Consider the following 17,499-nt stretch of genomic DNA (forward strand, 5'->3'; position numbering starts at 1 on the left):
ATTTTTTTAGAGATGAGGTTTTGCCTTGTTGCCCACGTTGGTCAAAAACTACTGAGCTCACGTGATCTTCCTGCCTTGGCCTCCCAAAGTGCTGGGATTACAGAGCCACCATGACCGCCCCACAGTCATTTTCTTAAGGATAAATTGTTTCATCTTATTCCATCCCACATTTATAGAAAGTAAGACAGACAACCATCTTAGAAATAACAACAATTGATCAGGCATTCTAAGAATGGCTAATAAACATGTAGAAACATGCTCAGGTTTATTAATAATCAGGGGAATTCAAATTAAGATTATAACACCATTTTATAATTACTCGATTGGGGGAAAACTTTTAAGTCTGACAATATTAAATGAAGAACAATAAACATACAGCAGCTAGGCATGTAGTTTGTTAAATCACATTGGAAAACAATCTAGTATTATCTAGAGTAAACTTGAAGATAAACATAACCCCTGTCTTAACAATTCCATTTTTAGGTCTTTATCCTGAGCTTACTAATCAAAGTGTAGTTGGCTAACCAGTAGCATTTGTATCACCTGGAGCTTCTTAGAAATGCAGAATGTCAGGTCTACCCAGATTTACTGAATTAGAATCTGCATTTTAACAAAATCCCCAGTTGCTATGAACGCTCATTAATGTCTGAGAAGCACTGTGCTAAAGAAATTCTTGAACATGCACCAGGAGAGATGATCAAGAACATTCATAATAGCACTGATGGTAATAGCAAAGAACTAGAAACAACACAAATATCCACTTAGTAGAGAATGGATAAATAAACCATGGTATTGTCAGAAAAGCTAGTTGCTGAAAGATACATACAGTTTGATACCATTTTTATAAGACTCAAAAACAAGCAAAAGTAAATAGTATGTTATTATGCATCATCCATATATGTATGTGTGGTAAATTCTAAAGGAAACAAAGGAATGATAAATACAATTCAAGATAACGCTTATGGAGGGGAGAGGTAAATGAAGGAGCAGACAGTGATCTTCACTAACATAGGAAAGATTTATTTCTTTTTTTATTTTTTAGTTTAGATTTATTTTTTAGTTTAAAATGCATTTCATTTTTAGACAACCTACATGATACGTTTTTCCATAGTTTCTATTTCTTAAAGTTGAGTGATAGGTTCAAGGATTTTTGTTATATTATTTTGTGACTTATGTATTTGTTTTTATTCATATGTTCATTGTTCTCCCATATAACACAATTTTAACTGCTTTATTATGGCATGCTTTACATACCATAAAATTCACCTGTCTTAAGTGTATAATTCAAAGATTTTTAGTAAATGTACAGAATTATATTATCATTGCCACAAACTGGTAAGAGGAAATTTTCATCATCACAAAAAAATCTCTCTTGCCTCTGCAATCACTACCCCTTCCACCTCTAACCCCAGGCTAATTTGTTTTCTAACTGATGCTAATCTTAATTAGTAATACTAATATAATCTTATTATATAACTAATACAACTAAAATGAATCTGTTTTTCATCTCTATAAATCATCATTTTCTGGACATTTAATGTAAATGGAATCATGTAACGTGACCTTTTGTGCCTGTATTCTTTTACTTAGCATAATTTTTTTGATGTTCATCCATGTCATAGCAAGTATAGTACCTCAGTCATTTTTAACATGAATAATATTTCAGTATATGGATGTACCACATTTTGTTTATTCACCTGTTAATGGACATCTGGGCTGATTCTAGATTTTGGCTATTATGCTGTTATGATTATTCCTATACAAGTCTTTGTGTGAACACTATTGTCATTTCTCTTAGGTAGCTATCCAGGAGTAGAATTGGTGGGTCATAACTGGTCATTTTAAAATTTAAATAAAGAGAACAATTGGGGTCTTTGTTTCTTTCAAACTCGAATAAAAGAATTAACTAGGGAATAGATGGTGTATTTCTTTCCAGATGCTGGAATGAAATATTATACTTAATATAGAAGCAAGAATCCATTTAGATAAAAAGTCAGTAATGGAACGTAAACTAGTGACCTTCTGAGGAGCAGGTACAGTTAAAAAGGAAATGAAGAGGAAGGAAGTTGTATAGCAGCACCTTGGAAGGAAGATGATTCATTTGAAAGGTACAACTGCTACTGCTTTTTATACAAACACATGCTTTTAGGATTATCAATCAAATAATAATGGCTATAAACATTTTTAAGGAAATATAAAAAGTTGAAATTCTTTTGAGTTCAGATTTTCTGATAAAGATAACTATTTAGGCCAGGCCTAGTGGCTCATGCCTGTAATGCTAGGACTTTAGGAGGCTGAAATGGGACGATCACCCCTTGAGACCAGGACTTTCAGATGAGCCGGGGCAACACAGACAGATCCCATTTTGAACTCCTGAGCTCAAGCCATTCGACTGCCTCGGCCTCCCCAAGTGTTGGAATTATGGGCATGTCCCACCACGCCCGACCCAAAAGACCCTACCAAACAAACAAAAAAGATAGTAAGATTTATTGTTTGCAATGATTTTATGTGTGTAGGTGTGTAATACATAAAATGGCTGGCAAATGAGGGGGAAAAGTTTTTGGGTCACATTAAACAATGAAGTTGTGAAATACCTGAGATTTTGTTTCATAACCAGCAATCTTCAATGTTGAGGATTTAAAATATTTGTTCTAGTTTTTTTTCTCTGTAATTCCTTAGACATTTGTGAAGATTTTCATTCCCACGTAAGAAGCAATAACAGACTAATGTCATCCTGGTCATTTCCAGAAATTGGTTTCCTAGTTGTTGCCTGTTTCCTTTACCAGTTCCACTTGATCTGAATTTGACATTTCTCCAAGAGACAAGTAAATGAAGATCATATATCTGTGACATGTATCGCATATGCTAGTTAGCTGCATCTGACAACCGTCTGTAAAAAGAAAGAAGTTGATGACATGTTTATTTTAGACATTAGGTAATGTTCAACTTTCATGAAAGAAAATTGATTAGCCAATTTTGGTAATCAAAAACACTAAAAGGGTGTAAAAAAAAGTGCAAGTCATTGGGAAGTACTGCTATATGGACCTGTGAAACAACTAGTGGTCCAGAGCCTTACTACAAAGTATATAAGTGTTCTATTTTCTGTACTTGAGGCGGTTACACTACAAGATGAAGAAAGGGAAATGTTTTCCTACGCATCCCTCAGGTCCTACTTCAACATAACTTTCTTCAGATAAGTGCCCTTCCTTTGTGTTTCCTTAATACTCTCTATTTCCCCCGTTATAGACACTAAAACGATTATCTTCCGTGCATCTGTATTTTCATAGCAGTGTCTTGCCCGACTTTGTCCCCTCAAGTTAAATGTGGGCTGCCCTCTGCCCCGCCCCCGTCCCCCAGGCTCTTTTCCCTCCCTGGGTCCCAGACCCTAGGGTTTAGCTCAGACCCGCCCCGCTCCCTGGTTGGCTGTTGGGTGGGAGGTTCATTTCTTCCCTCCCTATTGGCCGCCCAGGGGGCGGTGCGTTTCCCACCTCCTGATAGGTCATCCGGCGGAGGCGTCTCTCGGGTCTGCGGCGCAGTTGTCATTTCCGGGGTAAGATGGCTGCAGTCCGTCTGCTGAGAACTTGGAGCAGGAATGCGGGGCAGCTGGTAAGCAGGTTTGGGCAGATCTGAGGCCGGGAAGGAGTGGTTTGTCCGGAGTCATCCAGGAATGGTGTGTTACTTTCTCCTCCGGTGCCAGGCGTCCAGGGCACGCGTGATGGAGAGGGGAAGGGGTGCATGCAAAATAAAGGGTAGAGAACGGAGCGAGTTGACTAGTCTGGAGTGGAAAACCTTCCTCCCCTTACCTAGCTCTTCCCTCCCCTTACCTAGACGCGCTTCTGTAGCAACTCAGCCGTCCTCCTGCTCCAGCTATACCCCGAGGCCCAGCTAGCGTTTCATTGCGCGCCTTCCAGGTGCCAGGCATTGTGATAGGTGCTGTGGATCCATAGATATATTCGTTCAGCATTTATTGCATATCCACAGTATGCCAAACACTGCAACACAACCCCTACCCTCACGAAATTTACAATGTAGAGGCCGTTGAAGTTATAGAATATCATCAGGGATCCCTGCTTCCAAAGAAATGAGCAGCTCAGGAGTCACTCATTTGGCTTGTACTTCTACGTCCACACCACATACCATTCCTACCCTTTTGTCAACAAGGCTATGACCCACCAGCATCTCCCCTGCACTTCCCTCTCTTTCTCCCAGTCTTAGCACCAAGCACTGACACATCCTGGTAATGATACTGTTTCACCCTGTTTGCGGAGTGTTTCTTCTCCCTGCCTTGGTGGACCCCTGATCTTAAAAAAACTTCCAAGAGCCTGCTATGTACCAGGTACTGCGTTAGGCACTGGAGGTACAAATATGAAATAGACATCATCTCTTCATTCTCAAGAGATTACAATATTGTGGTGGAGGACAAAGGAGAGAGAGACAGATACTAAGAAATTACAACCCAGCATGAGAAGTGCTGTTATGGGACAAGTGCCTATAGCTACAGGAATACACAGGAGTGGACACCTATGGTGGACTTGGGGGTCAGAGAGGAGTTCCCAGAAGATACTGTACCACTTGAGATGTAAGAAGGATAAGTAAGAGATAACGAGGAGAAGAGAGCTCTTCTGAGCAACACTTAACACTTCTTGGTCTCTCTTCTTTCTAGAGCTTTCCATTCTTGTTTTCTGTGACACCAGTTTCCCAATATTATTCTTTCTACATCTTTGACCGCTTCGTGCCAATATCCTCTTTCCCTACCACCTTTTAAATATTGCTGTTTCTAAAGGGCTCTAACTTCGGTTCTCTGCACTTTTCCCACTTTCTGGGTTATCCCATCCACTCTTTGGATACAGTTACCATCTATGCTGATGAGTCTTAAAGTTCCCCAGTCTTCCAATCAGGTGTACTCCAAACCCATATATATCCTACTGTCCTGGAAATTTCCAGTTTCATATGTGTGTGATATTTTCCAGCTGTAGTTAATAAAAACCCAACCAATAAATAGGAAATTAAGTATCCATGCATACAGAGCATCTCCAAATTAGATATCAGCTCGCATTGATTAAGTGGTTTATCATTATCAATGCTGTCATTTCCCTAGTAGTTCATTTGTCCTTTTCCTACTAGTTACAAGAGGGCTGCTACACTTCTTATTTTATGTTTAAGGCAGGAAGGAGGAAGAAGAGGAGGTTCCAGTTTTACTGGCCAGAACTGTGTTACGTGGCCACTGCTAGCACAAGGGAGCTTAGAAAAAACTTGTCTCTCTCTTTTTTTTTTTTTTTGAGACAGAGTCTCACTCTGTCACCTAGGTTGGATTGCAGTGCCCTGATCTTGGTTCACTGCAACCTCCATCTCCCAGGTTCAAGTGATTCTCCTGCCTTTGCCTCCCGAGTAGCTGGGACTACAGGTGTGCATCACCATGCCCGGCTAATTTTTGTATTTTCAGTAAAGACAGCTGGTCTTGAACTCCTGACCTCAGGTGATCCACCCACCTCGGCCTCCCAAAGTGCTGGGATTACAGCGTGAGCTACCGCACCCAGCAGAAAAGCTTTCTTTAGTCTTCTCACAGTGTCTGCCATACAGCTTCAAAGCAGGTCAGACTCTTCAGGTTCCAGAACTGAACCCTCAAACCAGTTTCTCTTTATTTTATTTATTTATTTATTTTTTGAGATAGAGTTTTGCTCTGTTGCCCAGGCTGGAGTCCAGTGGCACAGTCTCGGCTCACTGCAACCTCTGCCTCCCAGTTAGCTGGGACTACAGGTGCACACCACCGTGCCCGGCTAATTTTTGCATCTTTGGTAGAGACGGGGTTTTGCCATGTTGACCAGGCTCATCTCGAGTTCCTAATTTCAGGTTATCTGCCCAGCTTGGCCTCCCAAAGTGCTGGGATGACAGGCATTAGCCACTGGTCCCGGCCCAGTTTCTCTTGATTTGAACCTGTAATTCTCTCTGAAGAAATCTAGTCACTATTTTTCCACCTTGCCCTCAACTAGAGGTGTCTTGGTCCTTCCTAATTGGATTATCTGCCTCCAGTGGTCTTGTCGTTTTTCTAACCCATTCTCCATAGTGTAGGCAGAGTCATCTTGTAAAGTAAGAGACATTTGATAATGTCATTTTCTTGCTTAAAACTGCCTTCAGCAAGATGTCCAAAATTCAAATGACTATGAGGCTATTTATGATCTGGGCCTTTCCAATCTTTCAGACTTAATTACTTACCAAAACCTACCCATCCCAACCCCAACTCTGACACCTCCCCATGCTTATTCCACACTAAACTACACTAGAACTCTGTTGAACAACTTGAATTAATTGAACACACACACTGTGCTTTCTCTCTTAACTCCAGACCTTTGCACAGGTATTTCTTCTGCTTTAAAGACTCTTGCCTTACTTCCCTATGACCTTGTCTGCAACACACCTCATCCCCTGGGTTACTCCTACTCATCCCTCAGATCTTACATCAACGTAACTTTGTCCAGCTATTTCCCTTAACACACTCTATTTCTTTCATTATAGCAAGTGTTATAATCACCTGTTTACCCCTTTTATTACTTTTCACTGGACTGTGCATTCTATAAGGGAAGGAATTGCATCTATTTTGTTCTCTGTATAACCCCAAATGCCTGGCATATTGTAGGTGCTCATAAATATTTTTTTTTTTTTTTTTTTTTTTTTTTTTTTTTTGAGACGGAGTTTCGCTCTTGATACCCAGGCTGGAGCGCAATGGCGCGATCTCGGCTCACCGCAATCTCCGCCTCCTGGGTTCAGGCAATTCTCCTGCCTCAGCCTCCTGAGTAGCTGGGATTACAGGCACGCGCCACCGTGCCCAGCTAATTTTTTTTTTTGTATTAGTAGAGACGGGGTTTCACCATGTTGACCAAGATGGTCTCGATCTCTTGACCTCGTGATCCACCCGCCTCGGCCTCCCAAAGTGCTGGGATTACAGGCTTGAGCCACCGCGCCCGGCCGCTCATAAATATTTTTTAAGTGACTTAGTAAAAACAAAAAACTCAGTTTTAAAAATTTTTATAAAAAGTAAGCAAAAACAGAACAAGACTCCATCTCAAAAAAAAAACAGGGTCTTGCTTTTTTGTCCAGGATGGTCTTAAACTCCTGGGCTCAAGTGATCCTCCTGTCTCAGTCTCCCAAAATGCTGGGATTACAAGTGTGAGCCACCACCCCCAGCTAGACTAGTAAACTAAGCATAAGGCTTTAAACTACCAATTTTAAAAAGACATCCTTATATAATTACTAGTTATATGTAATTTGTATTTGAAGCAATAAGACACCTAATTCTATGGAGACCATCTGTACCAATTTGCCTGAGGTGACACCCCAACTCACCCCTAGTGATTCAAGGCAATTATTAATAACCCCATTTTCATTCTCAAATACATCCTGGTTGAACAACTACACATGTAGTCTAACTCTTAACACAATTATTTGACTAAAATAGGTCTTTCTTTGATTTTAAAAAATAATTCAGCCAGGTGCAGTGGCTCATGCCTGTAATCCCAACATTTTGGGAGGCCAAAGTGGAAGTCCTTATACCGACATTATAGTCATCAACCATTTTCTCCTTGAGCTATTTACTGTTCCCTTTTATACCTTTTTTCAAGTCAAATCAAGCTGCTCAAAGTCCCAGCAGATATGCTGAGTAAACTTCTGCTATAGTTTATTTACGCTGCCTGAAAAGTGCCCTTCTGCTTTTTTATTGTGTATGCTTATTATACATAGTGCAGCTTAAATCTTCCTTCAAGAAGCCTTCCCAGGTCACACTAACATGAAAAAGCACCCACCAGACCCCTCTAAACTCCTTTTTTTTTTTTTTCTGAGATGAAGTTTTGCTCTGTTGCCCAGGCTGGAGTGCAATGGGATTAGAGCATGAGCCACTGTGCCTGGCCTACTTAAACTCCTTTATCACTTACTGCCTATGCCTCTTTTTTTTTTTTTTTTTTTTGTGAACCTGTGGATTATACTGAAGAAGCCTATGCCTTTTATTACAAAAAGTTAGAGTATGCATGTCCAAGCTTGAGTGTGTTTGTGTGTGTGTGTGTATTTTCTCACATAGGTTGTAAACTCTTTGAAATTTGGGATTATTTCTCCTACTTCTAGGGTCTTTGACATCAGATTTGCTTGGCTTCAGAGCTCGATTGTCCCACTTATTTGCTGTATGACCTTGGATAAATTACTTCACCTTTCCCATCAGTTTCCTGTGTGTGGAAGAGGGCTAACATGTATGTTCCACAGGGAAATTGTAAGATATAAAGATGACATCTGGGCTGAGCACCTTGGCTCATGCCTGTAATCCCAGCACTTTGGGAGACTAAGGTGAGTGGATCGCTTGAGGTCAAGAGTTTGAGACCAGCCTGGCCAACATGGTGAGACCCCCCCCGCTACTAAAAATGCAAAAATTAGCCAGACATGGGGGCGCACACCTGTAGTCCCAGTTACTTGGGAGGCAGAGGCATGAGAATCGCTTGAACCTGGGGCGCAGAGTAAGCTGAGATGGTGCCACTGCACTCCAGCCTGGACGACAGAGCGAAACTCCATTTTGAGATGGAGTTTCACTCTGTCACCCAGGCTGGAGTGCAGTGGTGTGATCTTGGCTCACTGCAACTTCTGCCTCCTGGGTTCAAGCAATTCTTGTGCCTCAGCCTCCCGAGTAGCTGGGACTACAGGTGTGTCCACCACGTCCAGCTAATTTGTATATTTTTAGTAGAGAAGGGGTCTCGCCATGTTGGTCAGGCTAGTCTCAAACTCTTGACCTCAAGCGATCCACTCACCTCAGTCTCCCAAAGTGCTGGGATTACAGGTGAGAGCCTCTGGCCCAGCCTGTCTGAAAAGACCTTTGAAGTACTCAGCACATAGAAGGCACTCAATAAATGTTATGTTCGGTGGTTTGTGTTGCCCCTGACCCATGAATAGTTCAATAGGAGTTGTGTCGTTGTTGAAGGTAAGACTGACTAGTAGTTTAATTTCCTTTCACAGATTTAAAAAATATGAACAATTTTATTTAAATCAAAGTGAATCTATATACTTCAAAACTTTCCTTACTGTCCCTAAATTTTACGTCTAATGAAACAGGTTGATTTACTCCTTTGATTTTATTGCTGACCAAGAGTCAGGATTATGGGAGCTGAAGGAGGAAGGAAGGACAAACAAAATAGAAATGTTTGGGAAAGAGAATTCTTTCCTTAAAGAATTTAATGAAAACCATCATTAAAACTGCTGGTTTTAAGCTTTCAATTTTAATTATTTTAGTTAGGCTTTGTATTTCCTGAAATTTTTTTTTTTTTTTTTTTTTTTTTTTTTGAGACGGAGTTTCACTCTCGTTACCCAGGCTGGAGTGCAATGGCGCTATCTCGGCTCACTGCAACCTCCGCCTCCTGAGTTCAGGCAATTCTCCTGCCTCAGCCTCATGAGTAGCTGGGATTACAGGCACGCGCCACCATGCCCAGCTAATTTTTTGTATTTTTAGTAGAGACGGGGTTTCACCATGTTGACCAGGATGATCTCGATCTCTTGACCTCGTGATCCACCCACCTCGGCCTCCCAAAGTGCTGGGATTACAGGCGTGAGCCACCGCACCTGGCCATGAATTGTTAATGTTAACAAGAATAAAATATAGATATTATAAAGATTAGTTGACTAGGGTGATCTTTAAAGTTAAGATGAATGATTTAAGATTATTCATGTTTTAGGAAAGGGATCTTCAGTTTTTCTTTGCCTTCAGAAATCAGTAGTAACTTGGAAATTAAAGTAAATAAGAATTTAAATGTATTGTTCTTGTCAGTAAACTAAACTTTAAATTTTATATTATTTGCTATCAGAAAAACACCAAAATTCTAGTTTATAAATATGTATTAAAGCATGACTATAATTATAATGTTTATTATAACATAGCCTTTAAAATTTAAGAGCTAATTACCACTAATATACATGATTTTTTTTAAAGTAAAAGTGACTCTGCTACATACATGAAAAAGTTTCACTTATCAATATTCCTACTAAGAAGGATAGAAATTTCTACATAGAGAAATAAGCTTAGGGCTTTAAAATTAAATAAGTAAATAAATAAATTTCTGTAGTTGGTATTTACAGTGTGATATTGTTAAGTATTAATAGCATTGAAATATTAACTTTCAAAATAAAATATTATGGCCTGGTGTGGTGGCTCACATCTGTAATTCTAGCACTTTGGGAGGCTGAGGCAGGATTGCTTGAGCTCAGGAGTTGAAGTCCAGCCTGGGAAACATAGAGTCCAGCCTGGGAAGCATAGTGAGTCCAGCCTGGGAAACATAGTGAGACCTTGTCTCTACAAATAATAAACAAAATTAAGTGGGTCTAGTGGTATGTGCCTGTGGTCCCAGATACTCAGAAGGCTGAGGTGAGAGGATTCCTTGAGCCTGGAAGGTCAAGGCTTCATTGAGCTCTGATTGCACCACTGCACTCCAGCCTGGGCAACAGAGTAAGAACCTGCCTCAAATATACACACACATATACACACACACAATACCTTTCAGACACTTAGGTTTTGATATATAGAGTTGAATACATTTGGGCCTACTTATTTCTTTCTTTCTTTTTTTTTCTTTTGAGACAGAGTCTTGCTTTGTCGCCAGGCTGGAGTGCAGTGGTGTGACCTCGACTCACCGCAACCTCCACCTCCCAGGTTCAAGTGATTCCCCTGCCTCAGCCTCCTGAGTAGGTGGGACGACAGGTGCACGCCCCCATGCCCAGCTAATTTTTTGTATTTTAGTAGAGATGGGGTTTCACCACGTTGGCCAGGGTGGTGTCAATCTCTTGACCTCGTGATCCTCCCACCTCGGCTGGTATTACAGGTGTGAGCCACCGCGCCCGACCTATTATTTATAATATATTTGTAAATAATATTATACTAAGGTATTATATAAAATAGTTAATTCTAAAGAGTCATCTATAAGTTACTATAAGTAAACTTTGGGGTATCATACTATACAAGTTTTTCATTGTTTTTAGAAACTATTACTTTAGAATTCTTTAGTAGTTTTAGTTGAGGAAGTCCAGTGACTTAAGCATACCTATAAGCTGATGTATTTATACAGAATACACTGTTAAAATGTCTTTACTTTCAGAAGGAATTTTGGGCAAGGATCATAAATATAACAAATATAAATCTAAGGATATAATATTTCTATTGCGATAATTGTTCTACTTTTAGAATGGAATTGAAATTCAATTTATACTTAGAGATAAGCCATTGAGATTGTTTATAAATGCTTTTACTTTTTGTTTTCTCATCTGTAGATTTGTGTTCGCTATTTTCAAACATGTAGTAATGTTCATGTTTTGAAGCCAAATTATGTGTGTTTCTTCGGTTATCCTTTATTCAAGTATAGTCATCCACATCACTTCCTGAAAACAACTGCTGGTAAGTATGATTTCAGAATAACATGTATAAAATAATGCTTTGTATCTCATTCAGTAATGTTTTTTAGTAGTTGATTGAAGACCTTCTAAATTAAAACGAAAGTTGACTCTCTATTTCTAGCCGGGCCCTCCCTATCTCCCCACATCTTTCCAATTCTCATTTTCTTTTTTCTTGCCCTTTTTTTTTTGCATAGTTTCCTTAATACTGTCACCTCTTTTTAAAAAAATTGTTTTAGAGACAGGATCACACTCTGTCGCCCAGGTTGGAGTTTAATGGTGCAACCACAGCTCACTATAACCTGAACTCCCGAGCTCAAGCTCAAAGAACTGGGATTATAGGTGTGAGCTATCTGGCCCAGCACTTGTGTCTTTATAAAGTTGGACATGGGTTGTGTTGCACCATCTATTATCATCTGGCTCATCTAAGGGCAACAGTCAGCATTGATATGACTTTCTCAATCAAGGTAATTGTTAATTTAATAGAAGTATCTTTGTGTTGTTATACACATTGTGGTATCGTTTGTTGAATGAAGCACTTAATCTGTCATGTGAACATGGTGTGATGAAATCAGCCTGATTTAGTCCTAAATACAAAGTTCCCTGGCTTTTACCATGTAAAAAACTTGAAGGATTAAGGATTAGATTTGGCAAGGGCACGAGAACTGTTATTTTTCCCTGATGTTCTATTTAGAACCCTGATAAAGAACCCTAGAATTTTGTTACACCATTAAGTTTTTGACAGATACATGAGGGCTTAGTTTGTGCTGGTAATGAAAAATGGGGGAATTCCAGGCAGACCCCAAGTCACTCCTTCCATGCTCTTTTTTTTTTGAGACAGGGTCTCCCTCTCTTGCTCAGGCTGGAGTGCAGTGGCACAATCATAGCTCACTGTAACCTCAGACTCATGGGCTCAAATGATCCTCCTGCCTCAACCTTCTGAGTAGGTGGGACAAAGGTGTGCACCACCACACTTGGCTAATTTATTTACTTATTTTTTTTTTGAGACGGAGTTTCGCTCTTGTTACCCAGGCTGGAGTGCAATGGCGTGATCTCAGCTCACTGCAACTTCTGCCTCCTGGGTTCAAGTAATTCTCCTGCCTCAGCCTCCCAAGTAGCTGAGACTATAGGCGCATGCCACCATGCCCAGCTAATTTTTGTATTTTTAGTAGAGACGAGGTTTCACCATGTTGACCAGGATGGTCTCGATCTCTTGACCTCATGATCCACCCGCCTCGGCCTCCCAAAGTGCTGGGATTATAGGCGTGAGCCACTGTGCCCGGCCTGGCTAATTTATTTATTTATCAGGGTGTTATCACATTGCCCAGGCTGGTCTAGAACTCCTGGACTCAAGAGATCCTCCAACCTCTGCCTCTATGTTTTTGCTCTTTCTTTTCTTTTCTTTTTGTTTCCTCCCTCCCTTCCTTCCTTCCTTCTTTTCTCTCTCTATCTCTCTTTCTCTCTCTATGTCTCTCTCCCCCAGGCTGGAATGCAGTGAAGCAATCTCGGCTCACTGCAACCTCTTTTTGTCAAGCTCAAGCAATTCTCCTGCCTCAGCCTCCCAAGTAGCTGGGATTACAGGTGCCCACCACCAAGCCTGGCCCTGGCTAATTTTTATATAGTAAAGACAGGGTTTCACCATGTTGGCCAGGCTGACCTCAAACTCCTGACCTCAAGTGATCCACCTGCCCAGACCTCTCAAAGTGATGGGATTACAGGAAGATGGAACATGGCCATTTTCCATGGTTTTTCTATGTCATCCTCCACTAGGATATGTAAACTTTACCTTCTTTACTTTTTAAAAATTTTCCATTTTTTAAAGTTGATTTTTTTTTTTTTGTTACTTCCCAGAGAAAATAGAGGTCATTCAAGTAGATACTGCAACTTCTTGGTCCAGTCTGTAAACACTTATTATGAGCTTTGAGTTCCTGGATACACCAGTTCCAGGCTACTTGGATTCCTGGTCTCCAAATTACTAGCTATGTAACTTTGAGCAAGTTTCGTCATCTGGGAAATGGGAGTAATCATAATATTTAACTAATGGTATTCTTGTGAGAATTTATTCATTCAACAATTAATATTTATTGATCACCTTCTGTGTTCCAAGGCACTGTTCTAGATGCTTGGGATTTATCAGAACACAAAATAAAGATCCTTATACTTGGGTGGATTAAACACATTAGAATATGTAAAGTATTTAGTGCCTGCTTTCTCTGGACACTTAATAAGGTTTCTCTTCTTCTGCTTCTCTTTTAAACTTCAGATTTTCACAGGATCCCATCCTTTGCCCTCTCTTCTTGTACCACATCTACACACATGCCTTCACCTCTCACTTCATTGAACACTTCTGAATCTGTAGTCGTAGCTCAGATCTCTCACCAACTACTAACAAAACATCTCCATTCCAGTGTCCCCAAAACTCAGTCTTCTACAAATCTCTTTTCCTTCTGATATTTCCTAGCTCAGTAAATCATTAAGCTAGACTAGCCTAGCCTAACTATTGATGTGAGACCCTGTCTCTACAAAAAATTTTAAAAAGTCAGCTGAGCATGGTGCTCCACACCTGTAGTCCCAGCTACTCGGGAGTGTGATGTAGGAGGATCACCCAAGCCCTGGATGTTGAGGCTGCAGTGAGCTATGACCATGCCACTGCCCTCTAGCCTGCCCAACAGAGTGAGACCCTGTCTCACAAAAAAAAAAAGAAAGGAAAGAAAGTTAAGCTAGAAACCTAAAGTTATCCTTACTCTAGTCTCATATCAAATTGATTATTAATTTGATCAAATTGATTACAAATTAATTTGTAAAACCTATTAATTTTACATCTTATGTATTTCTTAAATCCGTCATCTTTTCAAACAGCTTTGAAAAGTATATAAATATATAAATCACATACTAGTGTGCTGCACAGAGTAGCTCACACCTGTAATCCCAGCACTTTGGGAAGCTGAGGCAGGAGGCTTGCTTGAGGCCAGGAGTTCAAGAGCAGCCTTGGCCACAAAAAAGTGAGACCTGATCTCTACAAAAAAAATTTTTTTATTACCTGGGCATGGTGGTGTGCACTTGTAGTCAGCTGCTAGTCCTAGCTGAGATGGGAGGATCACTTGAGCCCAGGAACTTGAAGTTATCATGAGCTGATTGTGCCACTGTACTCTAGCCTGGGCAACAGAGTGAGACCCTGACTGTAAAAAAAAATACATTAATAAATTACATACTTCTGCTTCTTCTCTGAAGTAGCCTCCTGCTTCCCCTGCCTTGTTTTGCTTCTGCCACCCACTCCCTAACTCCATCTACCACACTCCTGCCAGAGAGATTTTTTTTTCTAAAATTATAGACCTAAAGTTGCAGATCTGATATTATAAATAGGATTCCGTATCAGTTAATTATTGCTGAATAACAAACAGTCCCACAACTAAGGCTTAAAGCAACAAGGACTGATCATTTCTCAGGATTCTATGGGTTGGCTGGGTGGTTCCCTTGCTGGTGATGCCTGGGCTTCCTAATATGGCTATATTCGACTAGAGGATCATCTGGACTGGAAGGTCCGAGATGGTCTTACTCACGTGTCTGACAATCCATACTGGGTTTCAGATGGGGCACCTTGTTTCTCCTTCTCTTGATGTCTCATCCTCCAGTAGACTAGATCAGCTTCCTTACATGAGGATTTTAGGGCAGCATTCCAAAAGGGAGAAGGGAGAAGCTGCGAGGACTTTTGAGGCCTAGTCTCGTGAACCTGCACACTTCACTTCTGTTATATTCCATTTGTCAAAGCAAGTCACAGCCCAGCACAGATTTAAGAAGTGGTGAAATAGACTCGGCCTCCTTATGGGAACAGCTGCAAAGAATTTCTGACCATGTTAATTTGCTACTGGGTCCTGATCACCTTTAGGGTAAATTTCAAATATTTTAGCATGGTACACAAAGTCTTTTTAATCTAGGCTGATTTCTTGCCACATACCGTATCTCAGCCATAGAGAACTGTTTGTTCTTTAACCTTGCCATGAACCATCACATTTTCATGCTCTTGCTGTTCCTTGCATATTGCTTTGTATAGAGGTGCTGAGGTGCCATAGTGTATTTTCTTGTTTTTTGTGTTACTTAGATTGATTTCCAGTTCTTCATTATAACCCTATAGTAACCATTCTTTAGCAAAGTAGAATTACTTATTGAATCAAAAATGTTGATTAAAAATTTTTTTTTAAAATGCTTTTGATTCTTAATGCTAAACCACTCAGAAAGGTGTCAGGTTCTACTCCAGTCAGCAAGCTGTGAGAGGGCCCAATTTGCTGGAGAGGAAGTAAGAGGCACCTAATACCACCATAACCAAAATGTATTTGGTATTTTTTAAAACTCCTCATACTTAAGAAAATTTTACAACCCTAATTAATTTGTTATATGTTTTATAAACAAATATGGTTAACAGCAGTCTAAAAATACAGGAGCATTCCTGAATAGGTTCAGAGCCATTTGTTAATCTGGAAAAGTTGGTGGGGGATGGTCCATACATGCTTCCAATTGACCAGAAATACTTTCTCTTTTGAGAATAATTACCATACAGTATCATTGGCATCTAAGTGTTACAAAGAAGCTGGGTGTGGTGGCAATACCTCTGTGGTCCCAGCTTACCCGGGAGATGGAGGCAGGAGGATTGCTTGAGCCCGGTAGTTTGAGGCTGTAGTGTGCATTCACGCAACTGTGAATGTCTGCTACACTACAGCCTGGGCAACATAGTGAGACTGTCTCTAAAAAAAAGTTACACTGTTGATGGAAGTGTAAATTAGTTCAATCATTGTGGAAGACAGTGTGGTGATTCCTCAAGGATTTAGAAATAGAAATTCCATTTGACCCAGCAATCCCATTACTGGGTATATACCCAAAGGATTATAAATCATTCTGTTATAAAGATACACGCACACGTATGTTCATTGTGGCACTGTTTACAATAGCAAAGACCTGGAACCAATCCAAATGTCCATCAATGATAGACTGGACAAAGAAAATGTGGCACATATACACCATGGAATACTATGCAACCATAAAAAACAATGAGCTCATGTCCTTTATAGGGACATGGATGAATCTGGAAACCATCATTCTGAGCAAACTGACACAAGAACAGAAAATCAAACACCGCATGTTCTCACTCACAGGGACAATGAGAACGCATGGACATAGGGAGGAGAGCATCAGACACTGGGGTCTGTTGGGGAGGTTATGGGAGGGACAGCGGGGAGCGGGGGTGGAAGGGTGGGAAGGGATAACATGGGGAAAAATGCCAGATATAGGTGATGGGGGATGGAGGCAGCAAACCACCTTGCCATGTATGCACCTATTGCAACAATCCTGCATGAACTGCCTAATGTACCCCAGAACCTAAAGTACAATTAAAAAAAAAAAAAAGAATAGCACAAGCAAAGGCCAGGTGGGTCGGGGGAGAATGACAAGTCTAAGGAACTAAAAATAATTTTAATCAAAATGCCATAAAATAGAAAGGTGAGACTTAATCCCAAATACATAAGCAAGAGAAAGTTATGAAAAGCCTTGAACAACATATTAGAAAATTAACCTCAATGTAATAAAACAAACATGAATCTGTTTTGGGGAAAAGAGCACTGCCGATGTTAGACACCATGGAGCACGAAGAGGAAGTACTCAACTTGACCCCTGTTGTAAAGATTGGCAATGATGTGAGGACAGCAACAAAATCATAGAGGTTACAAGTGATAACTGTAGTTTAGACACGAAATGCGTGATATTGTAATGTAGAATGTTTTAAGTCTTAGCAGTTAACGTGGTTGGAATAGCATTCAAATAGCGTGAATGGTTTTCTCAAATGATGCACTATTCTTTTGCTTTTAGCATGGTAGTTACTCAATAACAAGGTAGTAAATTATTAACTGAAATTAAATAGAAAAATGTTAGAACACTTCACCAAGAGTGTATACAAATGCCAAACATATGCAAAAGTGTTTGGTCTTATTAGTAATGAGAGAAATGCAAACTAAAAGTACGTTATTTATTTAGATAAAACTACCTAACAAGGAGTGAAAACATAAGCATTGTGACAAATGTGGAGAGGAACTATCATACAGTATT

General features: G+C 40.1%; 1 protein-coding gene across 3 annotated transcripts in view; it reads left to right on the forward strand.

Moving 5' to 3' along the window:
- The first annotated feature begins 3,522 nt into the window (after positions 1-3,522).
- The window catches only part of DBT (dihydrolipoamide branched chain transacylase E2), a 45,812-nt gene continuing 31,835 nt past the window's right edge, over positions 3,523-17,499 (forward strand). For 2 of the 3 annotated variants that reach the window (XM_064370221.1, XM_064370222.1), the window contains exons 1-2: positions 3,523-3,606; positions 11,287-11,410. In XM_064370221.1, the coding sequence (XP_064226291.1) occupies positions 3,556-3,606; positions 11,287-11,410 (175 nt within the window). In that variant the 5' untranslated portion in view covers positions 3,523-3,555. Of the gene's footprint in view, positions 3,607-10,819; positions 10,842-11,286; positions 11,411-17,499 lie in introns of those variants that run through there. The other variant, XM_064370223.1, reaches the window with a different exon arrangement.

This window comes from Aotus nancymaae, unplaced genomic scaffold (assembly GCF_030222135.1).
Source record: "Aotus nancymaae isolate 86718 unplaced genomic scaffold, 86718_ANA_hifiasm-v0.15.2.pri h1tg000103l, whole genome shotgun sequence".
NCBI lineage: Eukaryota > Metazoa > Chordata > Mammalia > Primates > Aotidae > Aotus > Aotus nancymaae.